This window comes from Mauremys mutica, chromosome 9 (assembly GCF_020497125.1).
Source record: "Mauremys mutica isolate MM-2020 ecotype Southern chromosome 9, ASM2049712v1, whole genome shotgun sequence".
NCBI lineage: Eukaryota > Metazoa > Chordata > Testudines > Geoemydidae > Mauremys > Mauremys mutica.
Window position 1 is genome coordinate 101,532,960 of NC_059080.1, and position 19,604 is coordinate 101,552,563.

A 19,604-nucleotide genomic window follows, 5' to 3' on the forward strand; every position below is an offset into this window, starting at 1 on the left:
ATAAAATGGATCTGCTTGGAAAAATACTGTAAGAGCCTGCAGTTTTCATGCAAAAATGTCGGACTGCATTTGGCAGGTAGGAAATATAATTGTCTTAATATTTTGGGAGAGAGAGAAGTGTTGCATTTGACAAGGTAATCAGAAAATATTTCACTATAATTACATTCTGACAGATACCCTTCCCTCTCTTCCGCCCTCCCCTGTCTCGTATTGCATTCTGTCTACTCGTTCTTTGATGCATGGTTTTCCCTAGTTTACTGGCATGCCAGATACCTTCATGATCATAGGTGGGGGTTTAGCAACAGTTTTCATCCTGCATATGCCACAGACAAAGCCTTGAGTGCATTTTTATCAGACCAATACATACTTTAATTTGGAAGACACTTTGCATTCAGTCTACCAGCCACACCAGTTTAAAACACAGACTTGCTGCATTACCAGGGAATCCTAGAACTTAGAGAAGGGAAAGACCCTTCCACCAGTTGCCGTATAGAACCTTCCAATATTCTAGATGTAAATGCAATGAGATTTCCTGTTTCCCTCATGAGATTATTCCTCAGTCTGTAATGGACGTGACCGGAACACTTTCTCCAATTCAGCCAACATTTTTTGGTGTTCAGTTTCGCGCCGGTACTCAGTGTTCAGGTAGTGCAAACTGCCCTTAATTTGGATTGGCCGTAAATTGGTTAAAGCAATTTTACAAAGTGTTCCTGTAATTAGGAGCCGTCTTATCACTGTTTCCCAGCAAAGTACCTCTGTAGTATCAACATGGCCGTAGCTTGCAGACTATTGACTGGCTTTCACTCTACGTGAGCGAGCTCCTCGTTACCCGTGCTCCAGGGAGTTCATTTTTCAAGTCAGCGTTAGTGAGGCAGGACAATCCAAATGCTTGTGGTGATCAAACTGAGGCATGAATTTGCGAAATTGCGCTGCAGTCAGTAGAAAAAGAACAATGTTATCAGTGAAGTTTCCGTTCACACCTTGCTCACCGTTAACAGTCTGAATGCTAATGGTCTGCCTTGCATGCTTTGTATTGCTTGCGTGCATTGTAAGCTCCAGGCATTTGGATGGTGTTCTGACTGGAGGAATATCACAGGGAAAGGGAGCAAAAAGGTAGGGCTGAGTGGGAGGAAGTAGTATTATATTTTATTGTGCAGATGATGTAGAATCCTCCCCCCCCCCACACACATACACCACATTTAAATAGTGTGGATCTCAGTGCTACCCTATGCATTATGTTCCACTCCTGTGGCATGGAATAACCAGCCTTGGAAGGGTGGCGTTGGTGTGGTTGGTAGATTAAGCCAATGAAACCTTCTTGCAATAAATTGGACTCTCCTCCTGTCTGTTACCAGCCACTGTTTTAAAGTAAACAAAGTGGGGGGTGGTCTACAGTTAGACCTGGGTGTCCCCCCCCAGTTATGAGAGCTTTTTCCCACTCATGGCTCATGCTTGATCAGTGTGTTGCTGATCGGTCGCCGGAATCAACACCAAAGATGTATTTGTGTCCCGTGATTTGGAAATTGAATTTCTGCGTCCATTAGTCGTGGTGCTCTTTTTCTGTTACTTTCCTTCGTTCTTGGGTACTCCTACTAGGGCTGTCTGGCATGCTGAACCTTCCTGTCCAAGACCTTGCATGCAGGCCCCGAGCCACGTGGGGTTTCTCTTCCTTCTAGTCCGTACTGTGATCATGAAGGTAGAAAGGAGGTGTTTCTCTTCTGGGTTGTTTATAAAGGTCCTAAGCCTTCATCTTCTCTTTTCTCTGGTTCGTCCTCTACAGTCTCCTTTCGGCCTGCTTCAGGAGTGAACTCTCGGACTCCAGGAGAGAGCTTCCCAAACAGAGCGATGCCATCTTAAAACATTCCATCCCCCCAAACCCATCAGTCTATCCATGAGCCAAGCTGGGGGTTTTTTGGGACTAGGAACTCTGTGGCAAATAAAAACAAAAAAACCAGCTTGTTAGAAACAGAGAAAATAGTGATAACAATCTCTTGAAGGGACTCAAACTTTGCAAGAATAAACAGTTCTGCAGATCTCTTAGCTATAGCGTTAGCATTGGGAGGTCTGAAACCGCAATGGCGCCTTCCTCAATGTATTTTTTTTTTGTAATATGTTTGTTAAAACTCTCTACTGTTACTATTGCTGTATTTGTGAAACTCGTGAGCGTTTCTCTGAGCAGGTCTCAATCGTAAAATGCCTCTTGTCTTGTTAAATTAAAGATGTTTTCACTCGGGGTGGTGGGACGGGGGTATGTTTAAGAATAAACAGCTGGGGATTGTGACCGTTGGTCAGGTAGTCCTTGTTTTAATGCTGGTCATGCAGTAGTAATGCAAGTAGTTAAAATATTTTGTACTGCTGGACAGAGGGAGGTGATAAGCACATTAATTAGCATAGGCAAGATTTTTTTTTCTTAGAAATATGACCTCCAACCTGGATCATTAATTGTCTCTCCGTGCTCACAAAGGGTCTGTTCCACAGCCCGCTGAAGTCATTTGAAAGACTCATTGATTTTGTATCAACCGTACTGGGTCCAATCCAACTCCCTCTGAACTCAAAAGGGTTTCTGAAGTTAACAGACTTCACTGGGGGTTGGACTGAGCCCATGCTGGCTTGTGAAACCCTGATTCTTCTTTGAGGTGCTCGCATCAGTGTGGATCCCACTCTAGGTACGCAAGGGCCTCACATGATCAAGATAGGAATCTTCTGAGCAGCAGTATCCACTGGGCTGCGTCTGCACAGTGAGCTCCTCCTGTTCCCGCCAGCCAGGAGCATAAAGTGTGTCCACAACCTCCACCCCCGCACTGCCATGGCGGTGAGACAGAGCTAATGCTCTTCGCTTGCTGCCCCCCGATGTTTCTTAGATTTAACTTGTTCGATAGATTTCAGTCCTAATTATTCTTCTGCACTTGGTTTTCCAGTCTGGTTATTTAACAAAAACAAAAGCAAAAAGCCGACCCGTTTTGGTACTTAGCACCTTTCTCCGCTAATGGCCGACTCAAAGCCTTCAGGCTTTAAGCCAGGTCCATCTTGTGATGGCTTAATTCTTCTTGCCACTGACCACTGCTGTTCCTTATTCTGTCTTGGCAAGAGCCATGTGCATCTCCTTCTCGGCGAGGACTCTGAAATCCAGGGGTGTCCATCTCAAACTCTGCTTCTCACAGCAATCTGTGAGGGTAACTTCTGGCCCACAGGAGAGAAGTGCCACCTCAGAGACGGATCTGACCCCTGTTAAATCCTCCTGCCCCCACCAGCCAGAATGTGACAAGAACAAGAAATCATCAGTGTCAGGCAAGCACTTGGCACCGAGGTCTGCTCTGGCACTGGAAGATGGTACAAGACAAGGCAGGACAGACCTGGGTCCTGGCACTGGTCCTTGGTCTTCCATGGGGAGCTGCTGAAACATCAGCCCTCCTGGGAATGACCCACTAAACCTGCTTCCCAGGCAGAGGCTAGTGATGCTGGCTTGGCCGCCAGCCCGGCACTGAACAAACGCTGCCTGGCATCGACACCAGTGGCATCAGCACCATTATCAAGATGAACTCTTTAGTTGCCATCACATAGGACAGGAGGGTCAGCGATCTCCAAGCTCCTGTGGTTGAACCTCCTTACCCAGCATTCATCCGAGACACAGCAGTGCTGAGACCGCATCCTAAATTTATTTCAAAGGTTGTCTCAGGCTTTCATTTTAAACCAACCCATCCACGTGCCGGTTTTCTTTCTGAGAGCACCTTTGGATGTTTCCAGAGCTTTATTCTATTACCTTGACAGAGTGAAACCCTTCTGGCTATTGTCTTATCTCTTCATTGCCATCTCTGGTGAACTCAAAGGTCAAGCAGTCTCCTCCCAGAGACCATCCAAGTGGATCATGCTGTGCCTATCAATCTGCTACCAAATGGCTGATGTACCTCTCCCTCCCAATATTACGGTTCATTCCACTAGAGCTTAAGCTGCATCCTCTACCTGCTTCGGGTATGTCCCCATATCAGAAATCGGTGAGGTTCCCAGATCCCACCACTTAGCGTCCTACCTATTCAGGATTCCGAATTAGTGAGGAAAGGGAGGGTTGCGGCCTCTCTGCTCCTTAGACCTTTAGCCTGGTGGGTGGGCCTCATGAGGATGCCATGGTGCAGGCATGTCTCAGCTATTCAAAAAAATTCCTGTCTTGCACACTTGCCTCGAGTGGGATCCGCACTGATAAGTACATGTCCAAGAACCAGAGTTACTATCAGGTAAGTAGCCATTCTTTCATGCTGGTGAATGCTCATATTGACTTCAGTTGGACTATGCATGTGAGTAAATGTTCACCAGTGTGAAGAAGGGTCTTGTGATCTAGGCCCTAGAACTTGTAGGATTTGCCCAGTGATCCATCAAGTCCAGCATCCTGCCTTTGATAGGGGCTGCCTGAAAGTAGCCCTGCCAGCCATGCCGTGCTGTGCAAGTGGAAACATTTCTTCCCTGGCCCTTCCAGATGATCAGGTAATGCCCTGAAATATGAGAGTCGATTACCCTTACAGTAGTTTGCATAACTACAAATGTTGTTGGCCAGATGCTTAGCTAGTCTCTTTTCAAAAAAAGAAAAATCAGTTGCAATATTTGACTTTGTGCCTTTTGCATCAGACTGTTCCAAGAAGTGTAATAGTCTGATGACTGAAGTCCTTATGCCTTGATATTAAAATGCATTTCATCGGCATTGGTATCAAATGGATTTTAATGCTCCTACTTATAATCTTCCTTGGACTCATTAAACATCATTTTAAAATAAGAGCTTCATCCACAAGGATTTTTAATACGTGTAAAGAAAAAAAAAGGAATTTGAGGAAACAAAGCAATTGGTTATAAACAAATCACCAAACGCCAGGTAGTCTCCTGTGTGTTTCATACCAAGAGCTACTTTCTTGTGTTACCGAGGCTGTTGCTACATGGATGTGTGATGTTAATTTTCAATAAACTTTTGCATCTTGGTTTATCTTGGGATCTTTCTTTTTCTGTCTGCCTCTTAATTTTCTGGGTATCTTCTTACATGATAAAATAGTTGAGCTGAAGTGTTTATGGGCATTAACATATGGAGCCTGATTGTCATCTCACACCTGGTTTATACCTGCGACTCCACTGGCTTCAGGGAGTCAGACCAGGGTAAATCAGGAGGAAGCGAGAGGAAGATCAGCTCTGGGTGAGACGCTTCTGGGCGGTATTTTCAAAAGCATTCAGCTCTCTCTGAAATGTGAGCAGGAGAAGCCTTAGATCCAGTGCTGAGCGCTTTTGAGACACCTGCCCAGTAGATCCAGGCACCCCCCAAAATCATCTTACAAGCACTGGATTTTTTAAAAGTAAAACCACTCTCAAGCTTTACCAAATTCTCTTCTCATGACACTCCATTGACCTGACAAGAGTTAGGCTGGTGAGAGCTTGTCACGTGGTGATTTGCCTGCCTCTGGCTGCATACGCATTGCAAGCAAGAGAACTGCTGCACCAGGCATCTGCTTAGCCCTGTGTTGCTCATGTTATCCCGAGTCTGGCTAGCGTAAGCACCCAAACGTGTCCCTTCACTAAACCCCCAAATCCAAACCCCTTCTGAACCTTAACAAGGCATCAAGCCGGACCTGAACTTGGTGGCTGGCCTGGACTTTTATAATGGTTGAACTGAAACCTCTGTTATAAATCGCCACCCCTGCCCTGAAAAGTTGGCTCTGAATTTCAAGACTTGGAATCATTTCCCCTTGGGAGCTGCATCCATCACTAATGTTAATTGTACGCATCTTGTGCTGTCTCTTTTCCTTGGGTCTGTAAAGTTTATTTTGGATCTTGTCCTTCGTTTGTGCCTCCAAAATACAAGGAGGTCCCTTCACGCCCTTCTGTAACTCCTATAACTGTGTAATTAGTCTGCACTTCCTCAGGCTCCAGATACTGCAGCCTATTAACAGATGTCTTCTCCACCCAGTGTAGTAAGCCTAAAAAGTGTAGGGCAGGTGGAGACTTCCTGTCTGTATGGAGGTAGGGCTTGGACGCTAAAGGTTTCAGTAGGTCATCCAGAAATCAGGGTCTTTTAGTTTAAAAGAAAAAAAATTCTTTATAGGCAGGAAATTTATGGTGAAGTCTGCAATTCCAGGTGGTCCATGAGATCACACATGCATTCACGACATCATTCACATAGAAGAAATGTCCGTTCCCCGGAATCCAGTGTAATCAGGTAGAGAACAGATGAGTGGGTTTCCTGATGGGAAATAACAGGGAGAAAGTTTCCCCCTCCCCACAGGTACTTCCTGATTGGAATGCAGCAAAGCAATCACTCAAGCCCTGTAGCTCCGCCAAGCAAGAACCTGTGTTAGAAATCATCTTGTTTGGGAAGCTTGCCCGGTTCCCAAGCACCTTTGCCCCCAGCATGGTAGATCTCTGCCCAGCGTGACGTGCTGCCACTGCCAGTTGCACTATTAGACTGGCCTTAATGATCATTTTCTGCATATTCCAAATAATACCCAACTCCTGATGGAATGCCATGGCTGTAACTCAAGCTGGGGACTGGGCTGCCATTCATGAGCACTCTGCTCTGGCACTCTCTGAACCTTCCCCGATGAAATCCTGCCCTGCAAGCAGTCCAGGGTGGGGAGGGGAGAGATCTCCCAAGCAGCTCCCCCTGGGCAGGCCTAGTACAGAAGCATCTGTTAACACTGGCTGGAGTGAGGCTGTTTGCGTGGGAGGATTTGGAGAGGGTTTGGTTGGTTACCTTCTAGTTTTGGTGCACGAGGAGGCTGCTGATTTTAGTCTGGTTTGGAGACGTGTAATTGGAGGCTGATATTTTTTCAGAACAGCCTAAGGGATTTGCACATCCGATTCCCATTAAAAGTAACAGAAGCTGCCTATCCAGATCCCCTAAACTGCTTTTAAAATCTCAGCTCCCATAATGATCAGAAGCACCTGCTGTCTCAGCAGGGAACTTCTGGTTGTGATTCACACCTGGAACTAGAGGGTTGGCCAGATTGTGTGAATCCTCAGCAAAGAGTTTTTAAAAAGGCTAATGTAATAATTGTTCCCTAACGTGAAAACGATCCCGATGTCTGCAGCCAGCTGTCAATATTGACTAGTGCTGGTCGAAATCGCTTCATCACTTTTTTTTTAAATGAAAATGGAGTTTTGAAAAAAATGTTGGCTCAGTAGAATATTTTTATATAAAATAAATAAAACACAAACAAACAAAACAAGAAAACTCTGAACATTTTTGGTAGAAATTTTCTGGGTTTATTTAAAACCAGAAACTGAATTTGTACCAAAACAAAACAAACTCCCCCTCAAAACAGTTCAGTTTGTTCTTCCAACTCCCCCCGCCACCCCCAAAAAAAACAACCCACCTTTTTTTCTTGGGAAACTTGTTTTTTAATTATTTTTCAATATTTCCTACTGAAAAATAGATATTTTTCAACAAGCTGTCCTGGCGACACCCCTGTGATACCTGTAATTTATATAAAAATAGAGCAGATAACGCTCCTCCCACGATACACACAAGACTTGGCTCAAGCGCCTATCTGCTCCTTAAGCTTCAACACCCTTAACCTCTCCATTACTTTGCAGGACTTCCATGCAGTCTCAGTCGTCTTATGGCTCCAACTCCCCACCACTCAGCAAGATGAACAGCATGAACAAGCTGCCTTCCGTCAGCCAGCTGATCAACCCCCAGCAGCGCAACGCTCTGACCCCTACCGCCATCCCCGACGGCATGGGAACCAACAGTAAGGGGCTGGCTCTTTCTCTGGCTCCCCATCAACCTCCTGGTGTATTTGACGAGGGGGTTAGGAGTAGGATGAATTGGCCAGGTGATCTCTCTCCGTGTCCCAGCACCCATCTCCATTAGCCCCTGTCTGGCAGTCACAGCAGAGTGGCCCAGGATTTCAGGCCTAGCTGGAACCACCTTCCCGCTCAGAAGGGCAGTCTGTCCTCCCTCCAGTCGGGGGGTACATCTATACTGTCGTTGGGAGGCGTGATTCCCAGCTCGGTCAGACAGACGTGTTAGCTCTGCACGTCGTAGCGTGGTAAAAATAACAGCACAGTCCTGGCAGCATGGGCAACAGCTTGGGCTTGTCGACAGAGTCCAATCCTGACCCACTGCCTGGCTTGCTGCGACCACGCTATTTTTGTCACGCTAGCGGGAGCATCGCTAATGCATGTCTGTCTACGCGAGCTGGGAATCACACCTCCTAGCTGCTGTGTGCCGTGGCCGTACCCTGTGGCATGTTTGGGGGGGTGAGGCGGAGGAAGCATGCACGGCTGCTTGCCCATACTGTCCCTGCTCTGCAGAGAGCAAGTTTCAGGCTCCAGGGCTGTCGATCCAGCTATGTAGACCCAACACAAGTTGTGGAGCCAATCCTGCTGCCCTCGAGGCAGTACTGGTGCACAGGGCTTCCAGAAATCTGGGTTCCTCTCTCTGCTTGGTCGCTGACTGGCTGTCTCTCACTGACGTCTCCTTGTCTCCGTTTCCCCATCTGTGACATACGTGTCCCACTTCTGAAATCACAGGGTAAGGCCTGACTTACTGCTGCAATAACCTCTTCTGCAGTTGCCTCCCCGTTCCCTTTTTAAAGAGAAGGTGCAAACTTGTCTCCTTGGCATAGCTTTCCCTGGGTCCGTAAAAACGCTTCCTAAGTTCAAAGAAGATCTGTGCCGCGTGCACCTCCGATTGCAGCCTATGGGACAAAATCCCAACCACGGAGTGGTGCTCGGCAGCTCTGCCAATCCAGATGCAATTTAGGGCTGGGGTTTCAGAGACGCAAGGCACCCTGTGACTTTCTTAGGGGGCTTTGTGTCTCTGAAAACCAGGTGGTTCGGTGTTTGTATTGGGTTGCCCTGCTGGCTTTGTCCTGTCCGCTGTTCTGCTGCAAAGAAAACTGAGAAGCCTGCGGTTTGCTTAGGTTTCCATCCAGCATATTTGTGCCTGGAGTTGTTCCCTCTGCTCCCTTGCCTGGATTATCATCTACAGTTACACCAGTTAGGAGAGCAGACTTGAGAGCTCTCCTGACCCAAGATAACCCCCATGATACAGCACACTGGGGTGCTTTATGGTGGCTTTAAGACTCTCTGAAATACGTGGCATTTCCGAGTCGGGGAGCTGCCCGGGAAGGCCCATTGGGCTGGAATTCCTATGTAACAATTCTCTCCCTTTGCTCGTTTCATCTAGTTCCCATGATGGGCGCCCACATGGCAATGACTGGAGACATGAACGGTCTCAGCCCTACGCAGGCGCTGCCTCCTTCCCTCTCGATGCCGTCGACGTCTCACTGCACCCCGCCACCTCCGTACCCCACAGACTGCAGCATCGTCAGGTGAGCGGGAGCAGGCTGGCGAGACCCAAGCCCATGGGGCTAGGAGGACTTGAGAAAACAAGGCCTCACGCATCGGGGGCGAAGTGTATGGGTCACCTGGGCTCGCTCTCTCCTCCCCGTCTTTGGGGCTATCGGATTGATCCTCCCTGGGGAGGATGAGAGAGGAGCAGTTTCAATAGAACACATCAAGGGGTAGGTGGTCCTTGGCACACTGACCAGTAGCACCGTCCACACCAGCGTTTCTGTGCTTCTCAAACAGTAGTCGAATAACACTGACACCCCTCCCACTCGGAGGTAGGCTCAGCAAGTAGCATCATCCCCGTGACATAGGAAGGGAAACAGGATACAGCCTGGGGCCTACAAGGCTGATGAGAGGCCTCAACCCCCCTTGGAGTTGTCAGTAGTTGAGGTGCTTGGTGGGATCAATCAGACTGAGAAGATTTTTCTCATGGTCCCAAAATAAGTCGCAGTGAGGGTTGGGGATAGAACCCAGGGGCTTCTGACAGAGTCCTGCTTCCTCCTGGGAGCCCAAACACGTTGGCTAATGCTTCCTTTAGCCTAACGCTGACAGTTAGGCACTGATGTGTTGTTTAGAGGCGCAGCTGTGTTTGTGTAATGCATTTTAGCCTTTAAGCTTAGTACCAATGTGGACACAAGAACAAATGGATATAAACTGGACACTAGGAAGGTTAGACTTGAAATTAGACGAAGGTTTCTAACCATCAGAGGAGTGAAGTTCTGGAACAGCCTTCCAAGGGGAGTAGTGGGGGCAAAAGACATATCTAGCTTCAAGACGAAGCTTGATAAGTTTATGGAGGGGATGGTATGATGGGATAGCCTAATTTTGGCAATTAATTGATCTTTGATTATTAGCAGGTAAATATTTCCAATGGCCTGTGATGGGATGTTAGATGGGGTGGGATCTGAGTTACTACAGAGAATTCTTTCCTGGGTGCTGGCTGGTGAGTCTTGCTCACATGCTCAGGGTTTAACTGATCGCCATATTTGGGGTCGGGAAGGAATTTTCCTCCAGGGCAGATTGGCAGAGGCCCTGGAGGTTTTTCGCCTTCCTCTGCAGCGTGGGGCACGGGTCACTTGCTGGAGGATTCTCTGCAGCTTGAGGTCTTTAAACCACGATTTGAGGACTTCAGTAGCTCAGACATAGGTTAGGGGTTTGTTACAGGAGTGGGTGGGTGAGATTCTGTGGCCTGCGTTGTGCAGGAGGTCAGACTAGATGATCATAATGGTCCCTTCTGACCTTAAGTCTATGAGTCTATGAATCTACTGAGCGAAGCCCTCTGGCCACACACTGCGTGTCTGCAGGGCAAGCTCTCCCCTTAGTGACGTACCTCTGCTCGGACCCGGAAGGACTCCCCCTACGGAGGTTTGCTCTCCACTGCTTGTACTGCTCCCTTACCTCTCTGCTCCAGTCACCGCCTGCCATCGTGGCATTCTGGGAGGTGGACACCTGTCTGCTAGGCACTGGATTGAGAGCCATCCCATGGCAGCGATGTCTGGTGTCTACTGACCTCAGCCATGCTGGAGGAGGTGACGCCCCGGGGAACGGCTCAGCCTCCCAGTGTCTAGCTGCTGCAAGGCGGTCGAGTCTTTGGTTATGCTACGGTTGGGCTATTGCAGCCAGGGTGATCCTTTTTCTCTCTCCTTCCCTTCCCTCCTCCCCTGCAGCTTCTTAGCGAGGTTGGGCTGCTCATCCTGCGTGGATTATTTCACGACCCAGGGGCTGACCACCATCTATCAGATTGAGCATTACTCCATGGATGTAAGTAACAGTCACCCTTTTGTTTGTTTGCTCTCTCCACCCCATTGCTGGGGGCTGGGCGGGTCAGGAATCCGGACTCCGTATTTATTAGCGAGAGAGAGAGAGTTTTAAGGGGAGCTAGTTTTAATCCAGTCTATTGTGAACCAGAGACGGCTTTTTAGGAGGCGGAGAGACCAAACCCATCCCCAGTGCAGTCAGGTATTCGCTTTGCCTAGTGCAGAGTATTTGACTCTATTTTGGCCGCATGGTTGGCTCCGAACCCCACACCCATTAATTCTCCAGGTCTTGGTTTCCGTTTAAAAGGGCTGGAAATACCTTGACTTACCTGCAAACTGATGATCTCAAAAACAAAACCAAAAAATACGTGGCTGCCCATACGTCGTCTGCAGTTTTCCTCTCCCTGCCTCTGTTTCCCAGCCTGACGCTAATGATCTTGCCAGGTCGCTTACTGCTAAACTCTGCTCTGGTGCCACCTGATCTCTTTTGGCCCCTCCACTGTGGCTTCTTCTGCCAGGTTGCTTCCTCTTGTCCGATGCTGTTGCTCTCTGCTGGCAGGCTGCCCACCCCTCTGTCGCTCCCCGGGGCGCAGCCGGGCTGGGCTGCTGTTGCTTTTGTAGGCTGGGTTGCTCTTTCCTCTCCCCTGCTGCAGCTAGAAGAGCTGATCCCAACTCAACACTGTCTTACCAAAACAACGGTGACCTCATTGAGCAACTGGTGCCCAGCTTCCCAAAGGGAGGCCGAGTCCAGCCCCGCTGTTGGCTAGCGAGAGACGTGTCGGGATGGGTAGAGATGGCCGCAGACACCAGGCCCTCTCATTCACATGCCCGTACCGAACTGTGTGGTGGGTGGGACCCAGCGCAAATTTAACAGCTGAATGGAACTGATCTTAGCCCAGAGGCCAGGCGGAGCCAAACTGAACTCTTCATTGCCGCAGAGCTCACATCAGAGCATTCCCGGAGTTGGGTTTGGAGGATGGTGATGGGAGAAGTGGGATCTGTCTGTTCCTGGGTGAGGATCAGTGTTTCTGTACAGCCCTGGAGCCTTAAAATCCCCCCGTTCTATTTAGGGCTGCGTATCCTGGTGATGGCCAGGACACTGTCCTGCATGGTGACAGCCATTGAATAGCGCTTGGTTCCTGTTTGAAAACCAGTACAAAACCAGCTCCTTCTCTCTAGGGGGGTGGATTTCTCAGTCTCCAGGACGGTGTGACAAGCTGCTTTGATCTCCTTTAACAGAAGCAGTTTTCAAGGCCAAGAGTTTCAAATATTGGAACCCAAAGTGAAGGTCCTAAATCCATTCTTTGGCTTACAGAGAAATGGTTCGATTCTCAGATGTGCTGAGACCTCCCTGCCTCTCCCATGGCATGAGCAGCAGAGCTCCTGGAGGTTGTTCTGGGAGACCAGACTGAAGAGGGTTTAGCACCTTTATGCCTCAGTGGCTTGTGCCCGAGCATGTGTTTCTGCTCAGCTGGTCTTGTCTCCTAGCGTTGTTTGTGTGGCCTCCACAAACGTCTGTTCAGAAAGAGAGACCCAGAGAACTGCCCGCTCTCTGTGTCTGATAGTATTCTAACCCCTTAGCACAGGGATTTCAGCAGGAGTGGTGGCTGGGCAGCCCAGAGGCCATTTCCCTGTGTGTCCTGGGGAGGCAGGGTCTGTGTGTTGCACCTCAGGGATGGCTGGGTCCAATGAGCCGTTGCTAAAGGAGATGACCTCTTTGCCTTCCAGGATTTGGTGAGCCTCAAGATCCCGGAGCAGTTCCGCCATGCCATCTGGAAAGGTATCCTGGACCACCGGCAGCTCCATGACTTCTCCTCCCCTCCTCACCTCCTGCGCACCCCCAGCGGCGCCTCCACCGTCAGCGTGGGCTCCAGTGAGACCCGGGGAGAGCGGGTCATCGACGCGGTCCGCTTCACGCTCCGCCAGACCATCTCCTTCCCGCCCCGCGACGAGTGGAACGATTTCAATTTTGACATGGACGCTCGGCGCAACAAGCAGCAGCGCATCAAGGAGGAAGGGGAGTGAAGCTGCCAGGGCTCTGCCCCACCCCCACCCCACCCACGAACTACTCCACCCTTCCCGTGTCTTCCTCCACTCGGACTGTACGTGAGGAGAAGGGCAGAGGAACCTTACTCTAGCTAGCTTGCCCCTAGTCCTGTCTCAGCCGCGTTCCTGGGCTCGCAGCCTCCATCACGTAGCCAGGGAGAGAGAGGAGCGAGGCGGGAGGACGGGTGGGATGCGGATAGTGGTTTTCTCCATTGCTGTTGGCTTTCCTTTGGGGAGAGGGGAGCGGGGTTTGTCTTTTGGCTTTTGAAACCTACATGTGCGATCCTGACCCACACCTCGTATTTCTCATCCACTCATTCGAATTATTATTTTTGTAATGCGAGAAATGTGCATTGACACAACAGAAAAATCCAGGGGGAGTCCCAGAATGCTGCACTTAAACGGCACTTTTCTGTGGAGCTGAGCGCTTCCTCCGTCCTCCTGAGAGGCAGCACGTGCACCCAGCTGAGCAGGCTCAGTGCTTAGGTGAGCATCCCATCTGCCAGCTTCTTCCCCGTTCCTGTCGGGAGAAAACGCCTGTTACGTCTCTGCCTCCATTTCCCTGCCTTCGGAATGTATGTGAGCTCTGTGCTCCCCAGAGTGCTCCTTTCACCCTCACAGACAGCCTGCCCTCCTGTGGGGGGCTTTCCTTTAGCGGTTTGCATTTGATTGTTAAGAGGCTTACGAACAAGGTTTAGACGCGTTTGTAGCTTGGCAGGCTGGTGTGAGGAGGACACAATGTTAAACTTCCAATTAAATTGCAAAGGAGTAAGTTAGAGGCTACAGGCCAAGCTACTGTAGGCCCAGGCAATGCCTCGTTAAAGTTTCGTTAGGGTAGAATGGTTTCCTTCCCGGGAAGCACAGCCATCCTAGGGACGCCCAGACTAGATTAAACTCGGCTACACTGCCAATAATTGCCTTGGAACAAGTATTTCCAAGGCTGTGTGTGATGCCATGAGTGTTACTGCTGCACAAAGTTGTGTTTACATTTACAGAGTTAAAACCCAGCTGTTGACCTGTTGGTCCAGCAGCGGTTGTGTTGTTTGAGGCAAGGATACTAATTACAAATAACAGAAGCTGAACCCAATGGCTGTTTTCACGTGCAGATTGGCCAGTTGAATAGAGTCCATTTCTAATTCAGAGGAACACGTTTGAAATGAGCAGCGCAGCTCCATTGAAGCAGGCCTCCATTTTGACAGGTCAGAATACCACAAAGGCAACTTCTGAATGAGTCGCTCGCTTTCCTGCCATACCACAACTCAAGGCAGTGCATTCAGTGCTGCAGTACTGCATACTTCGGTTAAGCCAAGCAGAGCTCAAATCTTTTTAACTTGCATATCTGCTCGGGTCTAAGTTGCTTTCAGTGACTGCCCCTCAGTAACTCCCAAACACTGCCACGCTCTCCCCGTGTATTCTGAATAGCTCTGAAACCATAAAGTGAGACGGTTACCCAGTAAGATCTGTGTATAGATATTTTTTTTGTATGTGTAAATTTTGTTCCCTGATTTTTACTTCCTCTTGGGTTACCGGGTCTTCCAGAACCACAGTAAGGTGTGTGTTTGTTTTTGGTTTTTATATATTGTAAGCATTTCTCAGTAAAATACTAATGTACCTTTCTAACACGATGGCTGTGGGACAGAGATACTGTTTGTTTTTTCATACTGAGATTCCTGTTACCTTGATGCAGTTGAAAGATGGGGGAGCCTCAAGCCTGTGATCGTTTTATTTTGTAACACTTCAAAGAGGAGAGTCCTAGATTTCAAAGTACTTAAAGCGCACAGCGTGCAAACTTCATGTGTGTAGCTTGCTACAAAAAAGGGGAATGATTCTGCTCCTCTTTCAATGCAAGAATCGATTTGGTGGTGCACGGTTAACGGGGGGAAAGCATTGGCACACAGTTTGCAAAGTCATGGGGGTGAAGTAGGTTTGTGTCTCTTCACCTCGGTGGTTTTGTGATTTACATGGCAATATTCTTCTGAGCTGATTCAGGATATTACAATAAAAGCCACTGATTGTAAAGCTACTGACCATAAAGTGAATGTAGTAGACACTGAATTAGATTTCTCAGCCTCTGTGCAAAGAGGGGCCTGGAGCTCTGGTCTTTCAATTCAGCAGTGAGACTGAGCTCTTCATCTGCGGCATCGTTAAAGATGTAAATATATGCTGTGAAAAAAAATCTTCTGTGCATCTCTCCTGTGTACCACTGTGGAGCCCACTTCAGTATAATCCTGCATCTTCAAGAGAGTTTGAACTGCTGTCGCTTTTATCCTCCCCCGAATAGCTGTGATTTTTTTGTTTTGTTTGTTCTGCTAGATCAAGCCTATGGGTTAATTGAGCTGATGATCTGCCAGTGCTTGTAGCAATGCTGGTGTTGCCTACACCAAAGGCTTGTGTGTGTGTTGGAACACCCTGTTGAAGCCTACGGAAAATAAAAGCTGAATTGAAAATGAGACTGAATTTCCAGACCGTTTTCGTCTTTCCCTTGCGCCTTTCCAGAGATGCTGGGTGGCGATGCAGCCCCTTCACCTGGCACGCCAGGCGATCACCTCCTTGATTTTTAAACCACTGCTGCCCGGCCCAGACCTGGGGACCCTTTCTATATTCATAGAGTTTAACACCCAAAGGGGCCAACCCAGTCTGACCTCCTGTGTGTCACAGCCCCTTAAAATTTCACCCAGTGACCTCTGTATTGAACCAAATAATTCATGTGACTAAATCATAACTTGCCAAGGCTGGATTTGAAAATATCCCGGGATGGAGACTCCCCCGCTCCCTTTGACGGTTTGTACTCTCGCCGGTAACTGGGGGGGGCCTTATTTCCAGTCTGGATTTGTCTGGCTGCAGCGTCCAGCCAGTGGGTTTCTTGCAGAGCTGCACTGAAGAGCTCTCCAAGTCTCCCATTGTCGGGCATTTTCTGCGGCCCTTAGATCATTTTTGTGGCTCTTTGCTATGCCCTCTCCGATCCTTTAATGCCCTTTTTCAAGAGTGGGCACCAGGTCTATGCTGCACATCAAAATTCTCCGCACTGGCAAAACAAGCAGGAGCACGATTGACAGCCTATATCTTTACTAGGAGGATTACACAGTTGGCTGCTTCTGTCGGCCGAGTGCATTGCATACCTAGGAGCTCCATCCCACCCACCCCAAACTGCCTGTGTATCATCCCCCCATCTCCCTCTATTTCCAGGACACTCACCCCCCTCCCTCATGCCAGGGGCCCTGTGTCCACCATTCCCACCTTCTCTCCCATGCCAGGGTCCCCCTCCTCCCATCCAGTGCAGTGGCAACAGGAGCTGAGTCACTGAACAATGACTGCCGATGGGCATGCAAGCAGATTGCTATGACCACTCTCCCAGCCTCCCACCTCGCTCATCCGTTTGTCTCCCAGCAGGAAGCTTTGGTGTTTGCAATCCAGCCACAATATTGAACAGAAGATTGGTATGTTTTGGCCAAGAATTCACTGAATGACTTGGCAGACACAAAATCAGACTGTTTTGTGGGACAAATGAGGTCTTTCAATGCATGGTTCAAATTAGTCTTTTTTTTTTCAATCTGCACTTACATATTTTTTTTTTAAGTCCAGCTCGTATCTGCTTGAAAGAAGTGACATGTCCCTGCACAGTCTGTGCTGTGATGTTAGAAAAGGTACTAACCCAGCAGGCTTTCTGTAATGATCACATCACTGTGCATACATTTCAAAGGAATGATAGCTGTGTTTTATGTGCCTTGTACATATTTTCTTTCTGCACACGAGACAAACTCTTGTCTGTTTTTTTGTGTGTGGGCGGTGGGTTTTTTTTAATTACACTATGAACACTGATCTCCTGGGATCATGTTATTTCTGCTGTTTGGAGTGAGGTGGTGCAAGTCTTTAAAAAACAAAACCTGCCACTCACCACCACATGCAATAAAATCTCCATGCTTAGAGAAGTGCCTTTGTCTTGCTCTTCCATAGCCCTACTGGGACTTGCCTGGAATGAATTCAGGGCAGGTTCAATATGCCACGGTGCAAGAAGTCCTGTTAATCACTAAACCAGCACAGCCACTATCAGCGGTGCTGGTTCTCTCATGCTACCATCCCAAGGGTTCATTGACCTGGGACAGGGGAATCTGATGATGGACTGAGGGTAGCACAGCCTTGTCTAAAGTTTGCCGTTCTGCTGAGGCTGATGCCCAAGGCACTAGAGGAATCACTCCAGCAGCTCGTTCCAGAAGCCACTGAAGGGTTAGCTGTCTGGGGCGACTCTGCCGGACTTGGAGCAAGTGGCTGGTATAGGACAGATGCAGGGCTTCATGCCCGGAGCCATCCAGTCCCCAGAACTCCCAGTGCGTCTGTGGTCTCCAGAAGTGGAAAGAGGCCAGCTGGACATATCCTCTCCGGACGTAGGCTGAGTCTGTGCTGTCAGCCACTGGTGCAAGCCCCTAATGTGGACAGGGTCGACTGCTATTGGCTGCATTTTACAGGGGCGCAGCTTTACCCCTGTTTCAGTTGGGAATCCGCTTCGGCGCTGCAAATAGCGGCTCTGCTTGTCTGCCAGGCAGTGGGGTCTCCAGGGTTTTCCTGAGCACATCAGCATTCATTAGCGCTGGAGTGTTGGCAGAGCCTGGATTTTAAATGTCTGGGTGTGTCTGCCATGAAACATTGTCAGATTGGTAAGGAAGGAAACTAATCCTCAGTCTGTCCATGGGCCAGCATAATGCAAGCACTGGCTCTGCAACTTTCCCCCGGGGTGCTTTGCCAGGGAGGGTGAGCCAAGATTCTCCTGTGAGTCTACAGGCCTTTTGCCTGGTGCTCAGGAAAACGCAGTCAGGCTTGAGCCATTCAGCCCTCACCGCATCCAAACTGAACTTCAGCAGGCGAGAACACTACAGAGCGGGTTGCGTCTTCTCCACAGGCTAATTATGCAGTATTATTTGTATTCTCACAGTGCGTAGGAGCCCCGGTCATGGAGCAGGGTCCCATTGTGCTAGGTGCTGTACAAACAGAGCAAAGAGACTGTCCTGCCCCAAGGATCTTACAATCCTAGTATCAGCCAAGAGACAGCAGGTGGCTATAGACAGATGCGGGGTGCAAGGAAAGAGATTGCTCTGTCCAGCTGGCATCTCCCTGGTGCACTGCCACTTGTTCATCTGAATGCTCTGCCCGTCTTTGTCGGTAGGGCGATCCCTCGCTTGCCTGGCCCATCCAGGTGAAGGTCCAGCACGCCCGTCTCCCACGAGCATTCCTGCCCTCGCTCCCCCAAGGGGAGAGCAGCTCATTCTGTCCCTTGGCCAAACACCTTGATTTCCTTGTACATTCGGCTGTTGGATTATGTATGTTTAGCTCTTGAGAAATGTCAGTCTTCAGCTGTCGGGTTAGGCAGGACACCATGTTGCTTAGAATCATAGAATCTCAGGGTTGGAAGGAGGTCATCTAGTCCAACCCCCTGCTCAAAGCAGGACCAATCCCCAGCTTCATGAGTTCCTTTCCAAATCTAGCCCACAGGTCCCATGGCTCTCAAGGTTTCAGCCCCTGCACGCACAACTCGGCGTTGCTCCACTTCTCCAGGTGAAACGAGGAACACTGGACACTGCTGGGATTTGAACCCACAGCTCTAGGGCACCGAGATGCGCCTACCCAGAGATTGTAAGACTCAGCCATCCCCTTCAGCGTACGGGAGGTGCTGGGCTCTGTGCGCCGTAGCAGTTTGATGCATTGGCTTCTGTTGGCCTGGCTCTGCAGTACATGGAGCCCTTGCCTTCCTTCCATCCCAAAATGTTTGGGTCACAATCTCGAGCTTAGGGTGAGACCCCCCTGGGTTCGTAAAGCAAAGTCCTCCACGGAGAGCGGCTGGGTTGTGTGCAAAGCATTATACAGGGCCCATTTCCCATGGTTTCTATGGCCCATGCTGCTGCAGATGTTCTCGTTGCATGTAGCAGTACGACGGGCGAGGCTCTGCAGCAGAGTGTCTTGGAAGCTGGTGCAGAGGCCAAAGTGCCAGCGCTCCCAGGGAGGAGGGCGCAGAGACGGCTGCTCACCCTGCTAGTGACCTGCAATCCACCTCCAATTTGGGGTTAGCAGCAAATGTGTAAACAAAATCTCTTCCTGAAATTGAGACAGCCAGAGAATGGAATCCACCCACACCAGGCACCTCCCGGTACATTATCCCCCACCTGGTTTTATTCAGTTGAGACCAAAGAAAGACAGAAGTACCCCCCCCCCCAGGAGCTGGTGACTCAGGTGAGGCTGTGTGTGAACACCGGCTGAGACACCCAGATGTACATGTCTGGTAAACAACCCCCCTTCTGCTGGCTATGGAGCTGGTGCCCTCTGGTGGAGCGACAGCAGCCTTGAGACGGCTAGTGCGGGTCCTTGGCTCCTGCAAATGCCACGTGCGAAGGTCTTAGCAAGCTGCTTCGCAGGGGGTGGCGAAATGGAGCAAAGACGCTTGTTGGCTGGGCTAGTCAAAGTGGGATCTTAATGTAACTGGTACCA

At 49.3% G+C, this 19,604-nt stretch overlaps 1 protein-coding gene across 10 annotated transcripts in view; it reads left to right on the forward strand.

The window, feature by feature from the left end:
- The window catches only part of TP63 (tumor protein p63), a 202,791-nt gene extending 187,237 nt beyond the window's left edge, over nt 1–15,554 (forward strand). For all 10 annotated transcript variants that reach the window (XM_045031032.1, XM_045031034.1, XM_045031035.1 and 7 more), the window contains 4 exons: nt 7,564–7,721; nt 9,164–9,308; nt 10,995–11,088; nt 12,813–15,554. In XM_045031032.1, coding sequence (XP_044886967.1) covers nt 7,564–7,721; nt 9,164–9,308; nt 10,995–11,088; nt 12,813–13,109 — 694 coding nt within the window. In that variant the 3' untranslated portion in view covers nt 13,110–15,554. The remainder of the gene's footprint in view (nt 1–7,563; nt 7,722–9,163; nt 9,309–10,994; nt 11,089–12,812) is intronic.
- The last annotated feature ends 4,050 nt before the right edge of the window (nt 15,555–19,604 follow it).